Source organism: Platalea leucorodia, assembly GCF_965183815.1.
Source record: "Platalea leucorodia genome assembly, chromosome: 2".
Classification (NCBI taxonomy): Eukaryota; Metazoa; Chordata; class Aves; order Pelecaniformes; family Threskiornithidae; genus Platalea; species Platalea leucorodia.
Genome location: NC_138824.1, coordinates 73,420,437 through 73,446,404, shown reverse-complemented (window position 1 = coordinate 73,446,404; position 25,968 = coordinate 73,420,437). Strand labels below are relative to the sequence as shown.

At 39.4% G+C, this 25,968-nt stretch overlaps 1 protein-coding gene across 1 annotated transcript in view; it reads left to right on the top strand.

Moving 5' to 3' along the window:
* The window catches only part of OCA2 (OCA2 melanosomal transmembrane protein), a gene marked incomplete at both ends in the record, with an annotated part of 181,872 nt that overhangs the window by 94,500 nt on the left and 61,404 nt on the right, over positions 1 to 25,968 (top strand). Inside the window, 3 exons of the mRNA XM_082333762.1 lie at positions 13,920 to 14,047; positions 19,928 to 19,987; positions 20,595 to 20,699. Of these exons, the coding sequence (XP_082189888.1) occupies positions 13,920 to 14,047; positions 19,928 to 19,987; positions 20,595 to 20,699 (293 nt within the window). The remainder of the gene's footprint in view (positions 1 to 13,919; positions 14,048 to 19,927; positions 19,988 to 20,594; positions 20,700 to 25,968) is intronic.

Below are 25,968 nucleotides of genomic sequence, written 5' to 3'. Positions count from 1 at the left end.
GATTGTAGTTCAGTGTTTAATTTTCTACCAGAATAATGTTTTATACAGAGGCTTAAGTGTTAGAAATCTAATAACTTTCTAATTCACTCTACCAAATGCAATTAAAAGATTATGGAATTCTTTATCAGTCCCCAGCCTTGATACAATTTTTCCATTACGAACGTGGTATCATTAATATAATTTGAGGGAACTGACATTTTAATTTAAATAATAAAATTTGCATACTTAGCTGCCTTTTAAAATGCAGAACGCTTTCCTATTTAGTTTTCTTGTACCTGTTCATCAATTTATTTAGCCTAATTCTATGAAATATCTATGTTAATGAAAGATTAGTACTGAGACTTTAAATAAACAGATATGGCAAACTTTAGGACTTCTACAGTGCTTTCATTTGGCCCCATGTGATTTTACTTTATTGATAAAGCATTGATAAAGCATCTGAGAAAAGATGAAAAAGGTGAAAGTAAAGCCCCTTTGAGGATTGTACCTGTCTCCTATTTTGACTTTAACTCTTAGGCAAGCATGTCTAGAGCTTTGAACTGTAATGAGATCTCCCAAAAGAGAGAAAAGATTTAAAGAGTAAAATAAAGCAAGATCTTGTTGAAATTTAGACTAGTTTTTGTTTGTTTGTTTGTTTTGGTTTTTTTTTAATAGAGGATGCTCAAAACGACTGGCTCAGAAAGAATGCACAAAATCACTTTATAACCACTTCTGCTTCTGTGGGGCAGGTCCTTCCTCCTTGGTTTGGTTTCAGTCAGTTCAATGAGTTGCTGAGCTGCTGTGAACTCTGTGCAGTTCCTTCTAGTATCCACGAAGAGGGACCCATCACCTCTGTGGCCCTGCTTTAGTCTGCCCCTCTCAGTGGTCTCTGCACACAATGCAGGCACCTCGCTCCTTGCAGACCCCCACGTTCTTGCTCTCTTCCACCTCTGGACACCTCTTTCCCAGGGCCAGGCTGAGTAGTTTCTGAGGCAGGGGAAGGTCCTCTCCTCCTTTTAGAAGGTTGCAACAGACTCTGCTGCTCTCATCTTCAAGAAACAAGGTGCAAACCCAAGAGCAAACAAAAGAAATATTGCCTATTTCAGAGAAGAGCTACTGTCTCTATTTTGGCTGCAGACTGCTGGAAGCTGGGAAGGTATGCCAGGAGAAATGCAATTGTATGTTTGCCTTATTTGTATATTTATTCCCACATTATTGCCACTACTTTCCCTGTTGGAGACAGGAGTCTTGCACAGGTGAACCTTTGGTATTACCATCTATGGCTGTTCTCATGTTCCTTTGATGAATTAATTATTTCTGCAAGGGGACAGGGACAGATTTTTGGACTCACTGAATTCTTCTATAATTTCGGACTGCTATTTGCTCCAGCCCCAGCAGAAGACAGAGTTTCAAATCATAAACCTTGAGGGAGCTATCTTGGCTTTTTTTTTTGCTTCTGCAGAGGGGTTATGTCTTCACACTATTGCCTGAGCCCATTCTGGTACCTTTGGTGATCTGTGATCCCTCAGACATCAATGTTTAAGGTAATTACCTTCAGCTGCCCTTAAAGTAATCTCTGAAGGAGGTCAATAAGCCGTGGAGGTGATCAACAGCTGTGATTCATCTGACCTATGTTAAAGGTCTAATTCATGAAATGATTCACCTTACCCTATATCACTTCACTCTTTATATGCCAGAGGGCATCTTCTCAAGCTATACCAAGTTTTAGTCATAGATACTTAAAAACAAAAAGCATAACAGCTAGATGGACATTTGGCTGGATAATTGATCATTTGGAGGTTTCACTTCTAACTAAAATCAACTTTGGTATTATTAACAAAAACAATTTTAGCAAAAAACCCCAAACTGATGAACTTTTTAAAAAATTTATAGTTTTATTCTTTTAACTAACTAATGTAATCACTATGACCTTTCTGGGTAGTAGGACAAATTCTATAAATCAGCACTCCATGTCACTTCTGTCAAGCAAACATCCTAGGTCTAAATTTTCCCTGTTGTCCTCTCTCTAAAGCTAAAATCCCTCAATATTTACAGACAAAGGTTATCTTGTTTGATAAGACCTCATTTATGTAGTTAAATCTAGTTTCTCTTGGAAAACTCTGTCTTGCCTTCTATATTCATTGTGGTTTAACTTCTGACTGTGGGCTTGGTCTGTAAATTCTGCTGCAGATACTTTTGAGGATCTGAAACTCTCTTTTTGCAATTTATCTTAACTAGTTGTATCTTGCATCATTGAAACATTTTAAAACTGTGACTGAAATAACAGAAAAGTAGGGAAATAATTGTTTTCATTTAATTTAAACTGACTTGTCTTTGTTTGGTAGACCATGTTATGCAGAGCTCCTTTTTATTTTATTGCCAGAGCATTAAAGGAGAAATGTGTTCATTTTCTGCAGATGCAAAAGACTCCTGTTGTATTGTCACTCCTTTGGCTACCAGTTGTCATATTTTCTGACTCATTTCCATAATTTACAGAAAAATTGTTGAATTCACACGATAAATTAAATACCTTAATTGGAAAGGGATTCGGCAGAACAACCCCCTCCGAATTATGTCTACAGAGAACGTTATGCAAATTTTAGAAAAAAACTTGTCTTAAACTGCAGAGAGGAGTGACACCTCAAATTCAGGGAAGTGGACTGGATCTGAAGTTTCTCCCATATAATTTCTCTTGATTTTCATCCTGCTTTTGTTTAAGTGGATATGCACAATTTTCAGTTTACTCTGTAATTTACCTAGGTGAACCAATAATTATAATAGAGTTGGAACTGAGTGGCACTTGTCTGGTAGCTTGCTTAGTGGTGAAGAAAGGGCTGCATTGCCCTAGAGAGCTTCACAAACTTGCTTAAATTTGCTATTGAATCACAGAATGTCGCAAGTTCCATATCAATCTTTACTTGGCTTAGAAACACTGAAGCTAGTTTTCCATTACTGCAGCCTACTAAGATTTTAACAACTAACTTCATCCATTTTCTTTTCTGCAACATTTTCAATAAGGAACTCACTGCAGCAATGATTCTTCCCTAACAACTTTGAGACAGATCTGCAGGGTCAGTATGTGTAAAAGCTTGCACGGGATTTAGCAGTGCTGTAACCAAAGACAGAAACCTTAAACTTAGAGATCTTCGACTAAATTATTTAATCGTATAAGCTAAAAAAGAACTAATGTTGCATAAGTGAAATAAATGCAGTTCTGAATGTGCAGCCTAGGAAGCTGCCTAAGAAGAACTCTAATAACTTTTTCCCTCAGCTTTTATCTGGGGCCTAGGACAGAGTATATATGTGCATTTGAACTTGTGCTAAAAGATTTCTTTAGAATGGTGAAAATGTTTTTAAACTTGAACTGCTGCCCTGTAGCTCCACGAAGAAGATCCTGCCTCACAGTGTGCAGCAGAACTTCTCGGGTCCAAAAGTTTTATAAATGGTCATGGAGAAGGAGCACGAGGCTGAGAAAGGTGTGGACAGATCCCATTAGTCTGAAAGGGGTGTTAACACAGGAGCATCCACAAGGCTCTTATTTTTACACTTTAAAATGTTATTCTGGAACTTTTTTCTCATCTGCTATCAGCAATAAATAGGTTAAACCATGTTATGCTACTATCCTGTATGACAGTGGAGTTGTATAAATCTGACACTGTTTACGAACAATAAAATTATATGTGCAGAAACAAACAAACTTGACTCTAAAAATTTAAGTGTTTGTACCTATAGAGAGGGAGGAAAAGAGGAAGTGTGCATATTTTGGAAATGTTTGGCTTCAGGTTAATTTATGCAGTAGTTAAAATGAAAGGTTCATTATAGAGCTACTCAGTATTACTGAGGAGTTATATTATAAAATGTTTGAAAAAACAGATCAATTCAATAAGCTGGTGTATAATTGTTTAGTGCTTAAGAAAACAGAAAATCCTGGCGAGACAGACAGCTATTAAGCTATAAAAACTGGTGAATGACATAGATTTAAGAAAACATAGGCTTAAAGCCAAAAGCCACATTGTTAAGTTTAGCACATCTTATATTTCATGTCTTATATCACTATATCCTCATTTTAAAAAGTGCACGTTTACTCTTTAATTTGTCACTGAATCTAACATTTATCTCTAGATTATCTAGAATCTGTGATATTAATCAGTTTTAGCTAGGAGAGCTTGTACGTATTGACTGCTAAGTAATGGCTCAAATGATACTGAATTATCAACTGTATTTAAAGCTGTCACAGCCAACATTTTCTTTTCCTTGTCTCTTTTTTTTTTCTCCTTGTATTTTTATTTTATTTTATTACTTTGTAAAGCTTTCCAACATGGCTTGATAAATTAAGGAACCAGATGCAAAGCCTGGTAAGCAACATTTATGAACCTTTTCTATACAGCTAAAAATATCATCTGGAATACTCTGTGGTTGCCTGGAAACTCCTTCACACATTTCAGTAAAGTAGATGGTTTTGGTCCCCAAAACATTCGGATTAGGGATGCATTTTCTGTATATGGCAGTAAGCTCTTGTTTTCAAAGTATCAGTGGTGATGTTATGCTTGTGATATTGTGGGCAAAAAGGGGACCATTTCTTATACCTGGAGGTAAGAATTTATTGTTAGTCTAATTAAAGTTGTATCAGTGTAAACAAACCACAACAAACAGTTATTGTTACTCCTCTTACCATAATACTAATACTTACAGTCCAAATTATCTAATTAATACAAAACAAAACTCATTAACAATATACAGTTAAAACTGTTGTACAAAAAAACATGACCAAAAAAAAAAACCCAACCCAACAAAATACTTCTAGTATGTCCCCCTTATATTCTGACGTTAGGGTCACCCTTTGATGCTCTGCAGGGTGCTAATGTTCACGAGTTTAGGCTGGGAGGAGCCACAACAAAGTGTTGATATCTTCAGGTCTTTGCTGGGATGAGTGTGATAGGAATGTCTTCCTCCTCTTTACCAGGAGGTGAATAGTGTTCATGCTGATGTTTTCTTCCTCCATGTGCTTGGGTCCACTTGAGCCGATTTTATATATTTTCTAAAGCTTTACACTTCACTTTTTCAAACTTGGTCTTCGGGTCTGCATTATACCCAATTTTATCATATGCAGTGTGTTGTATGTATGTTTGTTACATATTTGTTTCTTGTGCTTTTTGTTACCCCTAAAATGGGTTTTGACCATCTCCTAAGTTTGCTCTGTCACCTATAACTAACCATTGTTGAGTTGCTGGTAAACCTGGGGCCTTTGGTATCATCCTATGCATCCCTTTTTAGCTGCAATTACTCATCCTGTGCACTCTTGTCTGTGGCAATTTTTTTCTTCTCGTACAGTTTTCCATTAATGCTCCACCTGCATGAAGCTGTGACACTGGTTTCCGTGACTAGTTTCTTTTATTTCCTGACCCGATAATGGTAAACAGAGCAACAAATTGTAGCATCTTACAACAGTGTCCAGCCTAATGTAGTAAGATTAGTAAGATTAGAGCTGTGTTTTTAGGCACCTCTCTTTCAAAGTTCTCAACCCTTTCTGGACACCCTTCCAGGTCCTTGCAGTTGTGCTTGCAGGGGTTGATCTGCAGCCCTTTTCCCCAGGTGGTGTCAGCTACAACTGTCAGTGGAGTTTGGCATATTTGTCCTCATTTAGCACTCTTCGCCTCCCTGCCTTTTCTTCATTCATCTACTATTTTATCTGTTCTGGCATGCAGTAGTGGTGGTTTAAGTTGTCTAGTACTTTTACATTGAGGTCAAGAAGAGCACTGCATGGGACTGGCCTGCTCGCCTCTGAGTATGAAGTATGGAGATTTGATTGCACCATGAAGATACGAATTGTTGTTTTAAAATGAGAATGGACACAACTGTATTTAAGAGACTTAGTACATTGTTGATTCACAGTGATGTTGAAAAAATTCCTGGTACAATGTATATGAATATGAGTTAAAAATAAATTTGACAATTATTTTGTAATAATGAGAATGTTGGAATAGAGCTAAACTGATGCAGTCAGCATTGACTTGGACTCAGAAAGTCTTGTCCAGATCTTACTTATTCCTTCTTCCCAACATAACACTTTGCTCCTGAAAATAAGAGAAATCTGCTTTCCATGATCCTCACAGTCTTTCTTAATTTCTTTTAGGATAGTTTTCAAAAAATTCTGCCCTTGAAATTGCACAGTCCTCTTTACAAACATGTAATTAAGCATGGCAAATATCCTCTGTCCTTGCAGCTGCCCATACGCTTGACGAGAAAAAACCAAGAACCAGTAACAGCTGTATCTGCTATTGCAGCTTTTGTGCTTTATTGCTTACTTCTGGAAAAGTTGACCTTTCCTCTATCTTGATATTTGCATCTTCTCAAATTGTTTTTGGTTCACAAGAGTCAATGAGGCTATGGCAATAGAGTGTGTTTGTTTGCAGTGACCTTTACTGAGATAACTCTAAATTTTTTAGACTTATGGATTGGTGCAATATACACGACTATGTATCTGTCAACACATCTTCCCTGTAGATGCAGTGCCTAGCTATAGCAATCTCTAACCAGGGTTTTGTCCTTACAGTGTTCTATCTTGAATGCCATCCTATCTCATCTATGAAATTGCATTTGGACAATTAACGAAGTTAGGTGTTGACATTGCAATACAACAGTGAATGTGATTTCTGCATTCTGAAATATGCATTCTGCATACCTCATGGTATTACAGCTATGCAACAAAGTCCAGCCCATCCTTTCCTAATGCACATGTGCTGATCTGTGATTGCAGAGCAGCTAGTCCTTGCTTTATGCTACACTTCTGGGTTTTAACATCGCAATTACCTTCTATCAGCATAGGTTTCTGTTTATTTTGCCTTGTGTGGGGTTATAGTATCCACCAACTTTTTTCATGTTCTTTTAATCCTCTTGTATTGTACCAAGTATTTTCTGTTGCAGTGCAAGCTATCCTGGGCTGTCATCATCACAGTTCTGTCCCCAAGGAGTAGCTTTAAACTGCGGTGCTACAAATAGCACAGAACAACTGAAAATTATTTCTATGAAGTTAAGTCTATGAAAAGAGACTGCTCAAAAGACCAGCAAGTTGCTTTGTAAGAGGGCAACTTTATAAAAAAGGAATATTAAAGATAAAAGAGTGCTTATCAGTCGACAGCAAGTATTACTTATAAACGTTCAGCATGATTTCAGAATGTATATTTTGCATGAAGCCACTTTCCATCATCTGTCAGCAGTCCTGGCTGTCCAGGGACATCCTAGTCTACTGGAAGTTAGCAAATGTGATGCCCATCTACAAGAAGGGCTGGAACGAGGATCCAGGAAAGTACAGGCCTGTCAGCCTGACCTTGGTGCCGGGAAAGGTAATGGAGCAGATCATCCTGAGTGCCATCATGCAGCATGTGTGGGACATCCAGGGGATCAGGCCCAGTCAGCCTAGGTTTATGAAAGGCAGGTCCTGCTTGACTAACCTGATCTCCTTCTATCACAAGGTGACCTGCTTAGTGGATGAGGGAAAGGCTGTGGATGTTGTCTACTTGGACTTTAGTAAGGCCTTTGACATGGTTTCCCACAACATTCTCCTGGAGAAACTGGCTGCTCATGGCTTGGATGGACATACACTTCGCTGGGTAAAAAACTGGCTGGATGGCTGGGCCCAAAGAGTGGTGGTGAAAGGAGTTAAACCCAGTTGGCGGCCGGTGACAAGTGATGTTCCCCAGGGCTCAGTATTGGGGCCAGTTCTGTCTAATATCTTTATCAATGATCTGGACGAGGGGATCAAGTACACCCTCGGTAAGTTTGCAGATGACACCAAGTTGGGTGGAAGTGTCGATCTGCTGGAGGGTAGGAAGGCTACCAACAAAGGGATCTGGACAGGCTGGATCGATGGGTCGAGGCCAATTGTATGAAGTTCAGCAAGGCTCAGTGCCAGGTCCTGCACTTCCATCACAACAATCCCATGCAACGCTACAGGCTTGGGGAAGAGTGGCTGGAGAGCTGCCTGGCAGAAAAGGACCTGATGGTGTTGGTTGACAGCCAGCTGACTATGAGCCAGCAGTGTGCCCAGGTGGCCAAGAAGGCCAATAGCATCCTGGCTTGTATCAGGAATAGTGTGGCCAGCAGGACCAGGGAAATGATTGTCCCCCTGTACTCGGCACTGGTGAGGCCGCACCTCGAGTCCTGTGTTCAGTTTTGGGCCCCTCACTACAAGAAGGACATCGAGGTGCTGGAGCGTGTCCGGAGAAGGTCAACGAAGCTGGTGAAGGGTCTGGAGAACAAGTCTTATGAGGAGCGGCTGAGGGAGCTGGGGCTGTTTAGCCTGGAGAAAAGGAGGCTGAGGGGAGACCTTATTGCTCCCTACAACTACCTGAATGGAGGTTGTAGCGAGGTGGGGGTTGGTCTCTTCTCCCTAGTAACAAGCGATAGGACAAGAGGAAACGGCCTCAAGCTGCGCCAGGGGAGGTTTAGGTTGGATATTAGGAAAAACTTCTTCACCGAAAGGGTAGTCAGGCACTGGAACAGGCTGCCCAGGGAAGTGGCTGAGTCCCCCATCCCTGGAGGTATTTAAAAGACATATAGCTGTGATTCTTAGGGACATGGTTTAGTGGTGGACTTGGCAGTGCTGGGTTAATGGTTGAACTCGATGATCTTAAATGTCTTTTCCAACCTTAATGATTCTATGATTCTATGATTTTGAGGGATGCCCATCCTATTGTCTGCAGATAGTATTATATTCTCATCTGGCAGAAGCTGGTCTAGCCCATTTTTAAAAAAAACTCTACTTATTTCAAAACCACTATAAATATGTGACCCTCAATATTGTGTAGCCTGAATCTTCCTTGCTGCTATTATACCTCCTCCTCACTCCCTCTTGGCCTACCCACTACTGTCACCACAAACAGGTTGCTCTCTGCCCTCTGGAGCAGCCTGATACGTACCCAAAAACTTGCCAGGACCTCTTTTATCTTCTCCTCTTTGAGCTAAATATCCTGGATTCTTTAAATTTTACCTCAGAAGCCAACTTTTCAGACTGTTGATTGTGCTTACTTATCTGCCTTGGATTTCCTGAAGGGTATGCATCTTACTTAAAGTATATCTTCTCAGGGTTTACCAGGGACGACTAGAGCAGAGGTTGCTTCATAGGATTTACCATGTGTAGTCCTGGTTCTGTATTTCAGTGGGCCATTATGTTCAGTTGTGATCCACTGTATTTCTTGAGTCTTTTCTGCAGGACTGTTAGGGATCCAGTTGCTTTCCCCCCCTGGATCTGAGCAGTTTTAGCTTTTCCTACCTAAATGTAGTACCCTGTGCCTGTGTCTCTTGAACAGCGCTCTGTTTTGACCAGGCCAGCATCGAGTTTGTGCAATGTTATCCCAGCTGTGGTTTTCAGTGCAAATGTCTCAAGTGTCATTTCAGTTTCCACAAAAGTGGAATTTCTGTGTACTCTCAGTATTAACAACTACATTATTTCAAATTCTGTGCACGTAAAGTGAACATACAGTGTCTACATGTTCACATTGTTAGGAGGAAGCTTATTAGCTTTTCAGCTGGTAGTAGGTCAGACAAAATTACTTTTACTAAGGAATACAAATTTTTCTTAATGGGCATTTGAAAGTCCTACAGATTATACAGTAATTATTTCTTTCATTTCTTTCTCTTTCACCTATCTTCCTCCCACATATTGTAGACTTCTCTGATTCTATTAGATTGTTTTCTGTTTTCAAGTTCTTCTGCTTGATAATTTCAAAATAAGGGTTTTCTGAGTAGGATTGCAATTGTATTCTGCTCATCATGAGCTATTTATTGTTCCAAAGGTGGTTTACCCTACTGGGTAAAGTGTATGAGAAAAGCAAAGCACTCAAGCTATTTCTACTGTACCTTTTTTCTGCTCCCAAGCAGAAGACATGGGAATCTTTTCTATGAAGAATGCATTATAAATTTGCAAGGTGCATTTTGTAATAAAATTTCATTTTATTTTTCCTAAAATAAATATAAGCTGTCACTGTCTTCAACAGGTACCATATCAGTGCAGAAATGGAATTTAGATTCAGTTTCTCTCCATGTTATATTTCCAGAACATCAGTTGTTGTGAAACAGAGGCAATAAAAGGCAGTAAAGTAAGCGGTCTGTGGAACTATAAATGGGCTTTGCTTTCACTATAGTAATGAGAAGTTATTTTTTGAAATTATTTCTATTATTTATCTTCCTCCTGTCTATCTTTTGTGGCCCAGTAAACTAGAAAATAAATGAACAGAGCAGCCAGTCTTTAATGTATCCTAGTACTTTCAATTCTTCAAAAAGGAAGGAATAGCTTCAAACTGAATCCAGGGCAAATGCAAAGCTACCCAAGTATATAAAACACTGATATAGTATGTTCACAGTCATGAGCGTACTTAGGCCTTGGAAAAGCCTTAGAAAACCTGCCCACTTAGTAAGGCAGGCTGCCACATGTTCGTTAACGTTGTAGTTAACTTTGATGAACAGTTCAGCAGGGAGCAGTCTGTCAAGCAGTTATGGCATACACTAACTACTGTGGCCTTCAGGCTTCAGAAGAAGACATTACTCTCATCCGGCTACAGGGTGCCTGAAGTCAAACTGTGGTACTAAAAAGCATTGTGAACGGAGATTTTGCATGAAGTCCCCCAAATTCCTTGAGAGACTTCCTCCGTCCTCTCCTCTTTTCTGCACTCCCATCCTGTGTCCTTCCTCTGAGAGATGGGTAACTGTATCTCCTCTTTGCAGGCATAGCCAGGAAAGCAAATATACTCTGAACAGACTGTGTGTGTAGACTGAAATACGCTCTGTGCAGCCAGAACCGGCAGCTGATGTGCTTGAGCCTCCAGAGAACTGTACTTGCCAGAGCACTGCAGGAGGACACATCCCTCGCCTGTCCACATTCCCAGGGAACAATATTTTAAAAGCAAGGCACTGTTCTCTCATGCAAAGCTGCATGTATGGAGCTAATGCATGCTGATAACACTCGTGGTGCTGGAAAATGCCTGGTTCTATCCACCTCTTGCGCAATTCAATTATATGTGATTAGCTTTAGCAAATAATTGTTATCTTCATACAGCATGTTCAAGTGGATTTGTTTTCGTTGGAGGCAGGAGGGTAGAAATAATGCCAAGGAATTATCATAGATCGTTTCAGAACTCTTGAGAAATTTCTGTTCTTTAATTCTTCACTTTGTTGTACTTACATACAAAATGTATGTGACAATGTTGTCACTTACATTTGTACAAAATAGCAGTAAAATTCTGCTGCTAAACTCCTGATCTGCACACATCTATGTCCCCTTGCAGTATTCCTCTAACAGGAATTGCCATCATTTTTATTTATTGAAGGAGGAGCTGGGCCCACTGTTCTTTAACTGGAATTCAGAGAACAGCCAAGACAACAGTCAGAAGAAAATTAGGCAGTGCATTTCCATAACACCTTTCTTTGTATTCAGAGAAAATAACTATCTAATTTGCATGGACAGATTCACTTCGTTTTTGGAAAGACAGTAGTGTATCGACTATGCTAGCAAAAAGACATGGTAGAGAGGAACTGACAGTTCTCTCCTCACTTTCTTTGCTAGTTTGTGAACTCCGGGAGCACTCCTGTCCCTGTGTTTTTTAACTGTTTTTTGCGAAGTCTATACACATACCCAGAGTCTGGTACACCAAAAAAAATTCACACATTTTCAGTTTATGCCACAATCCAGCATTCATCCTGAGTAGTACAGAGTATTACCACTCTTAGATCAGTCCTGGAGCCTCTTTCCAGTGGGTGGTAAAAAAGTCATTCTTCACAAGAAAATTTGGGACCAGCTATTCCCACCCTGCTCTCTTGTGGTTGTTTTTGCTCTCCTCCTCCCCTGGAGTACGATGCTCATGCATAAGCTATTTTTGACCACACAATCTGATTAGATCACTGTGACCAAAGCAGTGAAAAGACTTGCTCAGCTTGCAGCATGGCAGCATTTCTGTCTTTGGAGGTGATCAGAGCTGGCTGTGAGACATGGTTTTTGGATCCAGTGAGGCACTCGGATCAGGTTTTAATCAAAATCTGGATCAGGAATAATGTAGGAGCTGCAGCTATGAAATTTGGGATACAAAATTCTTTCAGTTTTCAGCTCTCTGCTTAGCTTTGACTTTGTTTCAACATATATTGTGGTATTTCTGCTGACAAACCATTAAATTTCCTAGTCCTTCATACCTATTTCCTTACAAGGATTTCCCTGCATCTCCTTGTAGGTCAGGTTTGTACCAGACTAAAGAAAAAATCTTGTGAGAGCCACTTATCAAGGAAACAGCAAGACCAGACTGATAAGCTGTGTCAGAACTTTTCAAGAAGGATCATGGGGAGAGGCCTGGGGAAGGGAGAAGTCATTTGTAGTGCTGGAAAACATGGTTTCAGCCAAGCAGAGAGGACAGAAGCCAGACTAGGGGCATCAAGAATAGAGCTGAATCGGGGAGATGGCACTTGGAGATGCTTCAGAGGAAAGAAATGGGTCATCAGCTGAAGAGTTTGTGTCACAGAGAGCGTTTTTGTTTTGGAGCCAAAAAATGCAAGAAGCATGATTTCACTGCTGTGCAGATACGACAGCAGAAAATAAAACCACCTCAGAGCATGAAAGCTGGAGGTAGTTTCAAGCTAGCTGGTTTAGCTCTCCTTACCAAACAGACCAGCCAGGGTAACTCCTGAGCTGCTGGTTTCAGCTTTTGGGCAGGTCAGGTTGCCCCATTGCAATATTTTCAGCAGATGTTCCTTACCGATCACAGTTAACTTGAAATTCTCATTTAAAGAGTACAGTACGTCACCGAAAACTCCTAAAATGTACTTGAGAAAGCAAAACGTGTTCTTCACTTAGGGAATATTTATGTGACACTGTACATTTTTGTTTTTTTTTTTAAATAGTTGATGTTTAAAGCTTCATGAACAGGGAGAACCTTTGGTCTCTTTATTTCTTTTATATTTAAATAGGATTTAAATGGGATATAGATTGATTTTAAACTGTTGAATGTCTTTGGATCTCTTTCTTCTTTTAACCTACCAGAAAAACACTTACATGCAAGCTGTAAATTGAATGCCCTAAACTTGAATTCATCTCCTACCTTTGAATTTTCTTACAACTGAGGTTCTTGAAGACTTTTGGAGAGCGCTCATTTTACTCATCTATCTTGCTTTGTAGCAGGGACCTATTCTACCTAAGTTACATTTGTTATTTGATTATAAGTTTGTGACTTAAAGTTGTTTGCCAGCAAAGATTGTTATTCTTTGTTCCTCACTTTTTCTGCAATTTTGTGAATCTGTTACTTTCCAACTGTGAATATATGAAATAGCATAAGTTGTATGAAATAGTCACAGCAAAGAGAGAAATAACTTGATGAGCTGGGAGGATTTATTTCCATGTCATTAAAAAAACCTTAAATTATGTATCTTAGTTTTTTGTGTTAAAAAAAAATAAATCTGCTATTTAGTAAAAAAATATAAAAGACAGGCAGAAAGAGGAGCATCATTCTGAGGAAATAACCACCCCACCCCCTTTTGTTTCATGTCTGAAATCCCATTCCACTGCTTAAGATAAATTTGTCAGAGGAATCAAACAGCTCCAGAAAGCATTTTAACTGTGCAGAGAGAAAGTGAGCCTTGCTCGGCCAGGAGATTTGCTGATTATGTTCTCGGGCTGATTGTGCATTTGATTTGCATTTTCTCTTAATCAGTTACCAAAATATGTGTCTTAAAACACTTCAGGATGTATAGAGGGATCCTGTCTGGAACGAGCCTGTTTTTCTATTTAAAGTCAGTCCCTCTTCTGTTTTGAAGAGCTTTTCCCTTCCTCTGTTTATCTTCTAGAGCACATAGCCAGTGAGTCTTCAAGGCCCTGAAAAATGCAATACTGTAACTCTTATGTTGCTGGCACATAGGAAGTCTGTGAAGTGTAAAGTGTTGTTCTTCTGTTTTTTCTAATGCAGGCTGGATTGCCATGTTGGGAGCCATTTGGCTGCTAGTGCTAGCAGACATCCATGATTTTGAGATGATATTGAACAGAGTTGAGTGGGCAACGCTACTTTTCTTTGCAGCATTGTTTGTTCTCATGGAGGTAAGATTCTCTGATCTCTAAAGCCTGAAGAGTTACAACTGACTTAAAATGTGAATTATGTTCCTGGACAAAGGCCTCCTGCAGATTCAATCCCGCTGGAATATTGAAGATCGAATGTAGTCATGGTAGTACAGAGAGAAATTGCAGAGTGGTGGAAGTTGGCTGGACCTCTTTGAGATTTAATTTTTCACTGTAATCTTGGTCTCACTCTCTGTCCTTCTGCTGCATTTGCTGAATGTATCTGACACAATCATTTTCATGTAAGTGGAATTTTAGTTTGCAGGTTTGTCAGCCGTATATGTGTGCAGATACTTTATATGTATTTTTGTGTTTGTTTTGCAATTATTTAGACAAGTGGTAGGAAAAATAAAAGAAGAATAAACTAGAGTTGAAAATTGATCCTAATGCTGTCTGCTACATGCTGGCTACCAAATGGCCTAAGAGATTTCACGGGAATATGGTTTGAAAGGATAATATCACTGAATTTCTGTTTGCAAGTGTAATTTAAAAAGATATTCAGTACTTGAAATGCCTGGATGTCGTGCTGTGTAGTTTCTTTGTGTTTGTCTGCTTGACTATTAGAAACAGTGCAGCCATGTTTGTATCCCATTTTATTTACTGTTTGATGCTTTTGTATAGCCTGAGAGGATTTATTTTTACCCCAAATGTTTGGATAATTCTTCCTATGAGTACTCACATTTACTTGTTAATTAAGCTTCTGTACATTCCCCAGGATGCTGACATTTTTCTGTTGTTATTTGTTGGGTTTAAATGTTAAACGTGACTGAGAAAACCCAAGCGACCACTGGCACTGCCACGGCTAGTGAATTGTCTGAGTGACCAGCTTGGGAAAAGCCTGTAATAACAAATTTGCTCACACAGCCTCCTTCCTCCTCACCCCCCCAGTAATTGCAGAGAGACCAAGAATTTGTAAATTGGGATCTATTAAAAAAAATCACCAACAGTAAAAGGGGCAAAATTTGAAGCAAATACAAACAGTGAATAATTCAACTAACTCTAATGCCAAACTGGAAGTCAAAATCAAAATCTGGTAACTTCTGAGAAGGTGGATGGAAAATCTGATTATTCTTAGGCTTGTTTGCAAGGTAGTAGGCCTAAAATTCATCAGGAAATGTTGATTTATTGTCCACCCATTAGTACAGGCAATTTTTAGTTCTCTGTGTTACCGCACTCTATATATCCTTGTGTTTTCTAGCTCTGATAGGGAATCCGTATTGAAGCCATGTTTATTTTGTCTGCTGCTGCTGTAGCAGTTTATTAGTTGTTACCCCTAATGTATTTATTGTTTTAGCTTGGATTGAGTGCTTTTGATTTGAGTGCTGTGTGACAGCACAATAACATAGTAAAACATGCAGGAAGTTATTTACCATTTACTGCCAGGCTTTGGATATGGCTGTTGCAATTCACTGAACTTCATTTTTATGGTTTCTCAGGTCACCAATGAATAGTTTGCTAACAAAAGAATATTTTTCCTGGCTCTGTAGAATAACAGCAGTTTAAGGTCATGAAAGAAACTTGTACATATAATCAAGGAAAAAAGTGAGAGACACTAAATTCTTCCCCATAAATGAATGAGAAAGTGTTCTAAGTATCACTGCTGCTAATTTTGATCTGAATCTATTGCCCTTTGGATTAGCAGGAGATGACAGTCCTTGCCAAGGCATTTTTATTTCCTTTAGGTTAACAATGTCAAGAAGAAACAGTCAAAACAAAGACAGACATACATTGAAGTATAAGAAATCTTTCCATGAGCTAGACACTCAGCAGTTGTCAGCTCATATTCTTGTGGGTCACCCTTGGTGATCCTTCACCTTAGAGGGTTCCCAGTATGAAGCTATTTCCTACTGCTATAAATGTTCCCTTTCCTATGGCAAGGCACATTTAAAAACCTGTGTGGGACTTAGGCTGCAAGTCATTTTGGAAAATGTGAATTAAGTTCCAGAGCCATGGGGGAACTCTTGGAGGTATTGCTTTTGGCTGCCTATTGGTCTAGTCTGGTAGATTTTTTGCAATGAAAAAGCTGGAAATCCTTTGGAGTTCACTTGTTTTCTATTGTGTCCTTCGGGTAATTCATCTTTACAACTGTCTCTTTAGTCCTTGTTCACAACTGGCTGTTACAGGCTATAAAATCTATCTGCTTCTTTTGTCTCTTTGTGACATAAGTTCCTGTGCCTCTCAGGGATAGAGTATTTTGTTCAATTTTATAGTAAAAATTGACATTTTACCTTAATCCCTTCAGGCAGAGTTTATTTACAACAGTCATAATGACATGCTGTCCATAAGAGGTTTTCATGCAAATTTTTGTACATAAATTAAACTTTGATCTAAAATGGTACATGATGTTTTTCTGTAGTAAAACTATATTTTGAGCTGTCAGACAGGAGCTAGTATGCTTGAAGGCACCAATTAGTGCAGTAGTACTTATTCCTCTTAGATGACACAGGAAGATCCAGGAGAACCTCTGTGCGGTTTACACCCAGGGGAGGCCAGTGGCAGGGTGCTAATTGCTGACTTTCACTTAGGCGCCTGCAGGCGATAGGCCTGGATATCATAGAGACATCCTAAAGTTGGTTATGTGGTTAGTACTGTCATCATCTCTAAAGTGATGGGTTACCTGCAGACTGACTGTCTTGCAGGAGTGATGTGCGTGTCCTTCACTCCCTTCCCTCTTTCATAGAATCATAGAATACTTTGGGATGGAAGGGACCTTTAAAGGTCACCTAGTCCAACCCCCCTGCAATCAGAAGGGACATCTTCAACTAGATCAGGTTGCTCAGAGCCCTATCTAGCCTGTCCTTGAATGTTTCCAAGGATGGGGCATCTACCACCTCTCTGGGCAACCCGTTCCAGTGTTTCACCACCCTCATTGTGAAAAATTTTTTTCTTGTGTTTAGTCTAAATCTACCCTCCTTTAGTTTAAAACCACTGCCCCTTGTCCTGTTGCAGCAGGCCTTGCTAAAAAGATTATCCCCATCTTTCCTGTAGGCCCCTGTATTGAAAGGCTGCAATAAGGTCTCCTTGAAGCCTTCTCTTCTCCAGGCTGAACAACCCCAGCTCTCTCAGCCTTTCCTCATAGCAGAGGTGCTCCAACCCTCTGATCATCTCCAGAGGAGATGGACCCGCTCCAACAGGTCCATGTCTTTCCTGTGCTGAGGACCCCAGAGCTGGACGCAGCACTGCAGGTGGGGTCTCACCAGAGCAGAGTAGAGGGGCAGAATCACCTCCCTTGACCTGCTGGCCACGCTGCTTTTGATGCAGCCCAGGGTACGGTTGGCTTTCTGGGCTGCAAGAGCATGTTGCTGGCTCATGTCCAGCTTTTCCTCTATCAGTACCCCCAAGTCCTCCTCCGCAGGACTGCTCTCAATCCCTTCATCCCCCAGACTGTATTGATACCGAGGATTGCCCTGACCCAGGTGCAGGACCCTGCACTTGGCCTTGTTGAGCCTCATGAGATTCACACTGGCCCATTTCTCCAACCTGTCCAGATCCCTCTGGATGGCATCCCATCCCTCAGGTGTGTCGACTGCACCACTCTGCTTGGTGCCATCTGCAAACTTGCTGAGGGTGCACTCGATCCCGCTTTCTATATATGTCATTGATGAAGATATTAAACAGCACTGGCCCCAGTACGGACCCCTGAGGGACACCGTTTGTCACTGGTCTCCATCTGGACATCGAGCCATTGACCACTACCCTCTGGATGTGACCATCCAGCCAGTTAGCTATCCACCAAACAGTCCACCCATCAAATCCATATCCTTCCAATTTAGAGAGAAGGATATTGTGGGGGACCATGTCAAAGGCCTTACAGAAGTCCAGATAGATGACATCCATAGCTCTTCCCTTGTCCACTGATGAAGTCACTCCATCATAGAAGGCCACTAGGCTGGTCAGGCAGAATATCGGGATATTCTTTCCCGAATATCTCTTTTGTAGTACCATGTCTGGATTCCAGAACAAATTTCAAGTGTTACTGAAAAGTAATACGTTGTGTTAATAGATAATTAAGTACTAAGGCAGTAGTGTTAGCTGAATGTAACTCTGAGCTCTGATTGCTGACAGCTATGTGCTAAAAAGTTTATTTTAAAAGTGTGAATGCAAAGCAATTACAGAAAAAAAATTACAGTTCATTAAAAATACTGCTTTTACATACATTTTGAAAGTCACTTCCATAACCTTTGAGTTAACAAAGCAACACAAATAACTTTTAGAATGAAAATGGTAACTCAAAATTACCAAGAATTCATTTCTTAGGAAACTTTCTCCTGGGAATTTAAAGTCATGAAAAAATGGCCATTTTTTTTAATGTAAGGGGTATGTGTATGTATTTAAAATTCTTATCACTTGTTTTCTGTGTGCTGCGTCTTTAAATGTAGATATACCTTTTCTGGTGCAATGCGTTGTTAAAAGGAGATATAGTTTCTGGGCCAAATGTCATATGTGGTGATACCCAAACCACCAGCCCTCAGCTGCTGCCTGAACGAGCTGCAGGTACAGGAATTGCTGGTCTGAATGACAGCCCCGTTGTCACTCTGACATTACCGTGTCTTACACCACACTGATCGGTGCCTATTAGGATCTTTGTCCATCTCTGTCATGGAATTTGACAGTGTGCGAGTTGAATGGTATTTTTGCAGTGATATCTCTGAAGGGCTCTGTCTGACTGCCAGGTGTGCAGGTTATACAGAATTGTGTTGTGTGAATACTGACTTCTGTGGCTCTGTGTGACAATGGAGTCAGTAAGTGAGGCATCACAGCTGACTGATTCTTTGTCATGGCAGAAAAAAATGAAAGAAAGTCAATCAACTTGGTCCAGGCTGAACCAAAAATGGTGATTTTCTTCCCTGAGAAACTGAAAAGTCATAAAACAGATATACCCCATTCAATCTGAAAATAGTATTTCATTCTGGACACTTGTAAGAAAAGAAAACAAAACCAAAGTGAATTAAAGGGTAGCTCTCGTGAGTTAAAATTCCCCTTTTACCTTGTAGTTTGAGGGAATAGATCATTCTCCCGGGGTGTGAATAACTCAGTTTATATTCTCTTGTCTGCCCAAGGAGAGATCAGAGCCATCACCACTAGGCTGGAGTCTTGCTATGTCTTTTCATCCGTGGTAGTGACCATGATTGTATGGGATTTTATCTGAGTATCCTGTACAAATGGGAATGGGTCTTACAGGGAGGACAAAGCACTCTGGTCCAAGCTGCCCGGGGCCCAGTGTTTACAGGGCTCGCCTCCTCAGTTCGGGCGCCTGGCAGGGGGATTGGAGAGCTGGTTTTTCTGCCCTTCAGGTGCTGCTGCCTCTGTGCCAATTTCTGTTCACCCAAGATCTCTGGGCTCATTTTAGCAGATGGGTACTGTTGCTTTTTTATGGGTCTGAGAAAGCTGTTTAACAGAAACATGTATTTTGCTTTCTCTTTTCTTCGTCTGAGACTGAGCACAAGATGCCTGATTTCATCTGACCTTTTAAAGACATGATATATTACTATCTATATTGTGGTTTTGGGGAAGTAGGTTTAAAATCAGTTGTGTTCAGGTCTTCAGAAAGCATGTATCCACTGAAGAATGGCATCTTTAAATTTCAGCCATTCTCTGATGCCTGTGCCCCACACTCTTAAGTAATTCCCCCAGTCATTCCAGCACAATGAACCCACTTCTGCAAATATAGCTACCAACTCCTGCCGTGTCTTTTCTTCCTACCAATTGCAAAGTTGCTGTAGAAGCTACATGAGATGAATATCGATATCTTGTGAATAGGAAGGAATTGTTGTATTTGCTTATATCCACTGAAAAAAATGTAACTGCATCAGGTACTTCACTAATGAATATCAATGTCTTTTTTTTTTTTTTTTTTGGTAGGCTTTGGCTCATCTGCACTTAATAGACTATATAGGAGAGCAGACAGCTTTGTTAATAAAGGTATGTTTAAAATATTGACAGTTTTTTAACAGGTAAGGAAAACAGTTTTAGTCCAATAGAATAATGAATAATACTTTCACTTTAAATTTAATGTTAATGATTGCATTCCTGCATCAGCAATATCAAGAAAGCATGTTATACTTTGGCATGGGTGATATTTAATATGTATATATCTGTCCACAGCCAGAATAAACATAGCCATAAATGCAAACGGGAAGACTTTTCTGTAGTCTAAAAACCCCAAGAAAAATATAAAGAGTAAAAGGGGAAAATTTAGAGTTGCACAGTTTATTTGTGTGAAATGTAAGTATGACTATTACTATAGTCATATATATGACTATATATCACTATATACTATTACTATATCAGTCTTTGTATTTCTATTTGTTCAAATTTTCTTGGAAAAAGAACAATATCATGCTACTAAATGTCAGACTATTTTCTTTAGATGCTTTTCTTATCTCAGAGCCTGAAGGAATAATAAATGTTGATAAATTAACACTGTGGAGAACGTGCAATTATGCCATCGGGGCGGGGGGGGGGGGGGGGGAAACACAGAGCAACACTGATCTCATCAAAGTTGTAATTTGACCTCTCTCAATTCCAGGTGGTTCCTGAGGACCAGCGCCTGGCGGTGGCCATCATTTTAGTGCTCTGGGTGTCTGCTTTGGCCTCCTCCGTGATCGACAATATCCCCTTCACGGCTACAATGGTAGGGGTCAGTGCAGGACTTGCACATCCTCCTTCTGGTGCTGGCAAGGGAGCTGAGCTTGCTGATTACGATTTTTTTTTTTTTTTTTTTTTTTTTTGCCTCTGCTGTGTTGTAGTTTATTTTATCCCATAAGGTTGAATCATTATTACAAACTTATTCATACCATTTAGACATCTAGCTGGCCATTGCTGCCAGCAGTTGCAGTGTGCTGTGTAACTAGATCCACTGTTTTAGCTGTATTTTTGCACTTTGCCTGTTATATCCACATCTGTAGCTGAAAAGTAAGATTGTCATTTTGATGGAAACTGTCACTAACCACCCGCTGCTGTCAACATTTTCCCTCTATGCACACCGTAGTTACACTAATGCTTTTTTTAACACCTGAACCTTTTATTGCTATCTTACTTATGTAATTAGTTTAAAAAACAGCAAATAACAGTAATCATAACAAATGTGTATCAGCAGCTGAGTTTTAATATCAGAAAAATATCAAATTATAACAAATTAGGGCATGATCAAACAGGTTTATTCAATCAAGTTCTCTGTTTAAAGTGCAATAATCCCTTCATTATACTGTAGGAATGATTCATTGTTAGAGCTTGTTCTCAGCTAAGTATAATTTTTTCTTCCATTGTTATTGGGTGGTCATGTCCACGTTTAACCTGTGTCAAGGTTTAAGACACTTCTTATAGGTCATAAGATACGTTGGACAAATTTGCAACTGCTTATAATTATATGTTAATATGGTATTTTGGTTTGATTGCCATGGTGTTTCCTGTGGAATTATATTGATTTAACAGCAACAGACTGTAAACAATAGGCATGAAGGGAAAGATTGGTTCAGGATGAGTCACCTCCCAGCAAACACTTGAGGACTATTAAGGAATAATGCAGAAATCATAGCTTCAATGATTTTCCCTCACATCCAGCTAGTCTATGAAAATTGGTTTGGAACAATACCAAAAGACATCTGCATGCACATCAACCAAAGGGTCTTTTACAAGTTGTGAAAGGAACCCTCTTTTAAAGAAGTATGTTTTGGGGAATGGGACGGAAACACAGGAATCTTTTGGGATGCCTGAAGACCACTTCCTTTGTGTCTTTGAGGGAGTGAAATATGGATGGAAAGGAAGAGATTCCTGGCAAGATTTTAGACATTTCAAATGTATATCTTCTTCATCCTGTTCTGGGCTGAACCTAAGAGACTGCTACAATTATTTTTTCTTTAAAAATAGGTGGAGAGATGAAAGAGGAAGAAAGAAAAATGCAGGCATATTCTCACCTGTGCAAGTGCAGTCATTAGCTGAGGTGTTAAGACATTAATGTGTTATACAGCAGACTAAAGTGGAGACCTAGCATCATCTAGCTCAATGAATGGGCTTGGACTTTGGTCTTTGTCATTCTACATTAGAAAATACTGACAGAAAATTCCTAAATAACTAAGTCCCAAGTTCTTACGTAAGATTGTATAAACTTTCATTTAAAATTCTTTTTGTTTCTTTGGCACTGGGTTCCTAATGTCAAAACAAGCAATATTTGGTTTTGGAAGGGTATTTATCACTACATATGTCAAAGTTATGAACTGCTGCTGAGGAGTATCACATATATTGAACTCAGCTCTTTTGTAGAATAGCTTTTTGCTAATCAGGGACTGAGTGTGTGTGCGTGTAATAAACACACGGTGCAACAGCTATTTCTTAGATCTCTCTTTATTTATTGACTTGCTATTTACAGAAACAAGCTGTAATTAGTAATAGCAGAAAACCATCCACACAGCAAATCCACTTATTCAGCCACAGAGTTCACTGACACATTCACACAGTTACCCAGCTGACATGCTTCTATATATGAGTTTGGTTTCATATGCCTTAGTGATATTGGAGTATAGGGCACCTGCTATGGTGTAGCCATGAATGATCCTGTCCTTTCTTGGCAAAAGGTGCCAGCTTCACAGCTGAGCCTGCACTCGTAATTATGGAAGATGCAGATATACTGACTCCCTCCAGTGAAGCCCTCCAAGAGGTTCACAAATCTCCTTCAGTGGTGAACAAATGTCTGTATGACAATGGGGCAATAGCTCTTGTGATTTTTGCAGTCATAGTCTTGATGGACCAAGTACTGGGTAGGGATATGGGACCCATCAAGTTCCTCCCATGTTTTGAGCCTACAGATACAAAAAATCTAGGTGGTTTTGCAGATATCAGATGTGTGCTCTGACTAAGAAAAGAGTGTTTGGAGGGTGGCATCAGAGACCTCTGCCAATAGTGGATTTGCTCACCCCAAGGTGGTGAGCCACAGTAGGAGTTAGGGGAAATGGGGCTCACAGGGTGATAATCTATTTGACTTGTACCTGGATAGGGATTCCTCAAATATCATGCAAAGAGGGTGAAAGGTTTGGTGGCAGCTTACAGTCAAGGGCACTAACAGAGTCTCTTCTGCCTTAGAAAGGTGAGTATCCAGTGCTTTTTGTCCCATATTCCATGGATGAGAGTCTTGCCAGTGTCAGCTCTTCTGCTTTTCAGTCTCCAGCTGACTGTGGGCAAAACTACTGTGATGGCAAGGGTGCTTAGAAAGTCATATTGCTCCATTCCATTGCTCCTCAGCAGTAGGAATGTGCAAGAAGACAAGCATTAGTTCATTCATGGGATGTCCCCAACACTGCCTCTGTGTTGCTGGATAAGGTCTTCCGTTCATCCTCTACAACACCGTGCAGTGCACGTTGTTCAGACTTGGAGCAAGGAGATGGGATGGGTTACACACACTCAGTGTAGTAACTCAGAAATGACATGAGAGTGGACAGAAGTAAGGGTCTCCAATGTGAGGTGACTGCCCCCACCTGGACTGAAGGCAACGTAGAAGAAGAGACTCAGCTCCAACTCTTTCAGTCTCCTATTACAACACATTACTTGTTAATGTAGAAGCAGCCCATATAATTGATATGTAGAGTGTTTTCACCCTAATGTAGAAGTAGCCCATACAATTGATATGTACAGTATTTTGACCCAGGACCTGCCTGAGAAATGTAAGAAATATGGAATTCCACTATAGCATGTAAAAAGGCCTGAGGCTTGACTTACAAGGCACATAGCTGGAGGGGAGAAAAAGAGAAAAACCTGCAGGTAGTTCAGTAACTGTGATACTGTGTTTCTTTAAAAAAAAAAAAAAAAGTTGAAGGATGGTTGTCCAAATTTTCATTTCAGCTTCTTTGTACTAGCAGGGTGATCAGATTCATAATTACTTTCTTTGTGTATAGAAAAAATAAAAATGAAAAAAATGTGAATGCCTAATTAATGGATCTTGAGACTAAAAATTTCACTTTTGGATAAAGTGGACTGGTCCATTTTAAGTTTCAGATTTGACAGCATTAAAATTCATAGCTGGCTGATTCTTACCTTAACAGGATGTGAAAGTGGAAGCTGTAGATCAATATTTTGAAAAGGTAATTAGAATATGAATATAACTGAGCCAGCATTACAAAGAATTCTAGGAAATATATTGTTTTATGAATTGAAGTAATGAAAACAGATAAGGAGAATGGTTTCCTAGAAGAAAATCTAAGCATTTTCAAGAATTGCTAAGTATCTACATAGACAAGTTAGGATTCTTGCTTATCCTAAAACATAAACACAACACATTATCTGCAGTCTTAAGAACAAAACCTAAATATTTTCAGTTATTTTAAGATGGAAATGTTTTAAGGTGCAAAATATTCATGTGTTTAAACATTTTGGACACATTCATGCTTTTCAGCAGCCTTCAGCACCAGCATCATGGAGAAGAATTTTCCCTTAATAAAAAATTCTGAAATTACAAAAATCAGGTTAACTTAGTATTTGAAGCATCTTACCCTGAAAATACCTTTTCAGTGCAACACCATTGTTGGTCAAATTCTTCTTTGCTCTAGACAAGAGTAAATCTGGTATAACCCCACAATCAAATATGTCAGTACCATATGGAATTCATGTACAGAGGTCGCTAAACTGAAATCTCTGTAAAGAGCTCAGAACACAGCAAGTATTTTATGCTACAGAGGATGCTGTAGAATGATAATTGCGTACATGAAACAGTGGAATGAGTTTCTGAGGGCACTTAGCTCATCATAGGTTGATTACTTTTACTGTTTCTGTCTTGGTGAAATTCTGTTTGTGTTAAACTAAAATAAAACATTGGAGCCGCACAAAGACAAAACAGTCTTCAGAGTATCTTCCAATTGCTTGTTTCATGTAATTTGTCCTGAATGCAAAGATCATCAACTGCCCCAAAACAAGATGAGACTGAAACTTGCTTGATGAACTGTAATCCCAAGACTTTTCCCTTTAAGCATTGGAGAGTGAAGATCCAGCTCCCTAATTAAATAGATGTTTATATGAGTGAGTGTTTATTGCACTTCATTGCATAAGCATGCCTGGCAATTGTGGTAGGAAAATCAATAATTTTTTGTCAATATGTAAAAAACGTACTATAGCAAAATATTTTGAGTTTGAGATATACTTTGTGGGTAACTCCGTGAACTCTGACTGTATGCGAAAGACTATGTTGCCAGCAGCAAATCTAATATATATAAATATACCTGAGAGTTGCTTAAAAAACACCCACAAAATGTTCTGTGCATAAAAAATTAATAAACCATGAGCTTAGTTATGAAGTCTCACACATTTTAATTCGCAAATGACACGTTTTTTTTTTCATGTTGGCTATCCAGCTTTCTTTGTCTGAAGAATAAATGTGGTGAATCAGGCAGTGATGCTCTATGTATCATTCTATTAATCCTCTGATATTTTTCCTCTTTTTTCAACAAGCTAAACTCACAATTACATTCCTTGACAGGCAGACTTATTTGTTTTTAAGGCCTGCATTTTCCTAGTATTGCCATTTAAATAGCCACAGATTTCTGCCCTTAGAGTGTTAGGTGACATGATTTTATTACCAGTATGCTCTTTAGTTTAATTGACATGTTTTATCAGCCACATATGCTGGAGCCATCTGTTTATATTTTTCTTTTATTACCAGAATTAAAAATATAGCTATAGTAAATCCTTGTTTTAGCTGAGTTTAAACACTATTCCCTCAATAGAGAGTAACAAACAATTTCCATTAACCACCTGGCTGGCAAGGTGACTTAGTCTCTGACAGGTCTTTGTTAGAAACCAGATAATTTTTGGCCACTATTTATTGCCTCTAAAACTATCAGAGTCTTTTCATTTGCAGTACTGAATATTTTGTATGTATTTCATGTTCTTAGTGCCAGTTTTATTTTTGGATCTTCTTT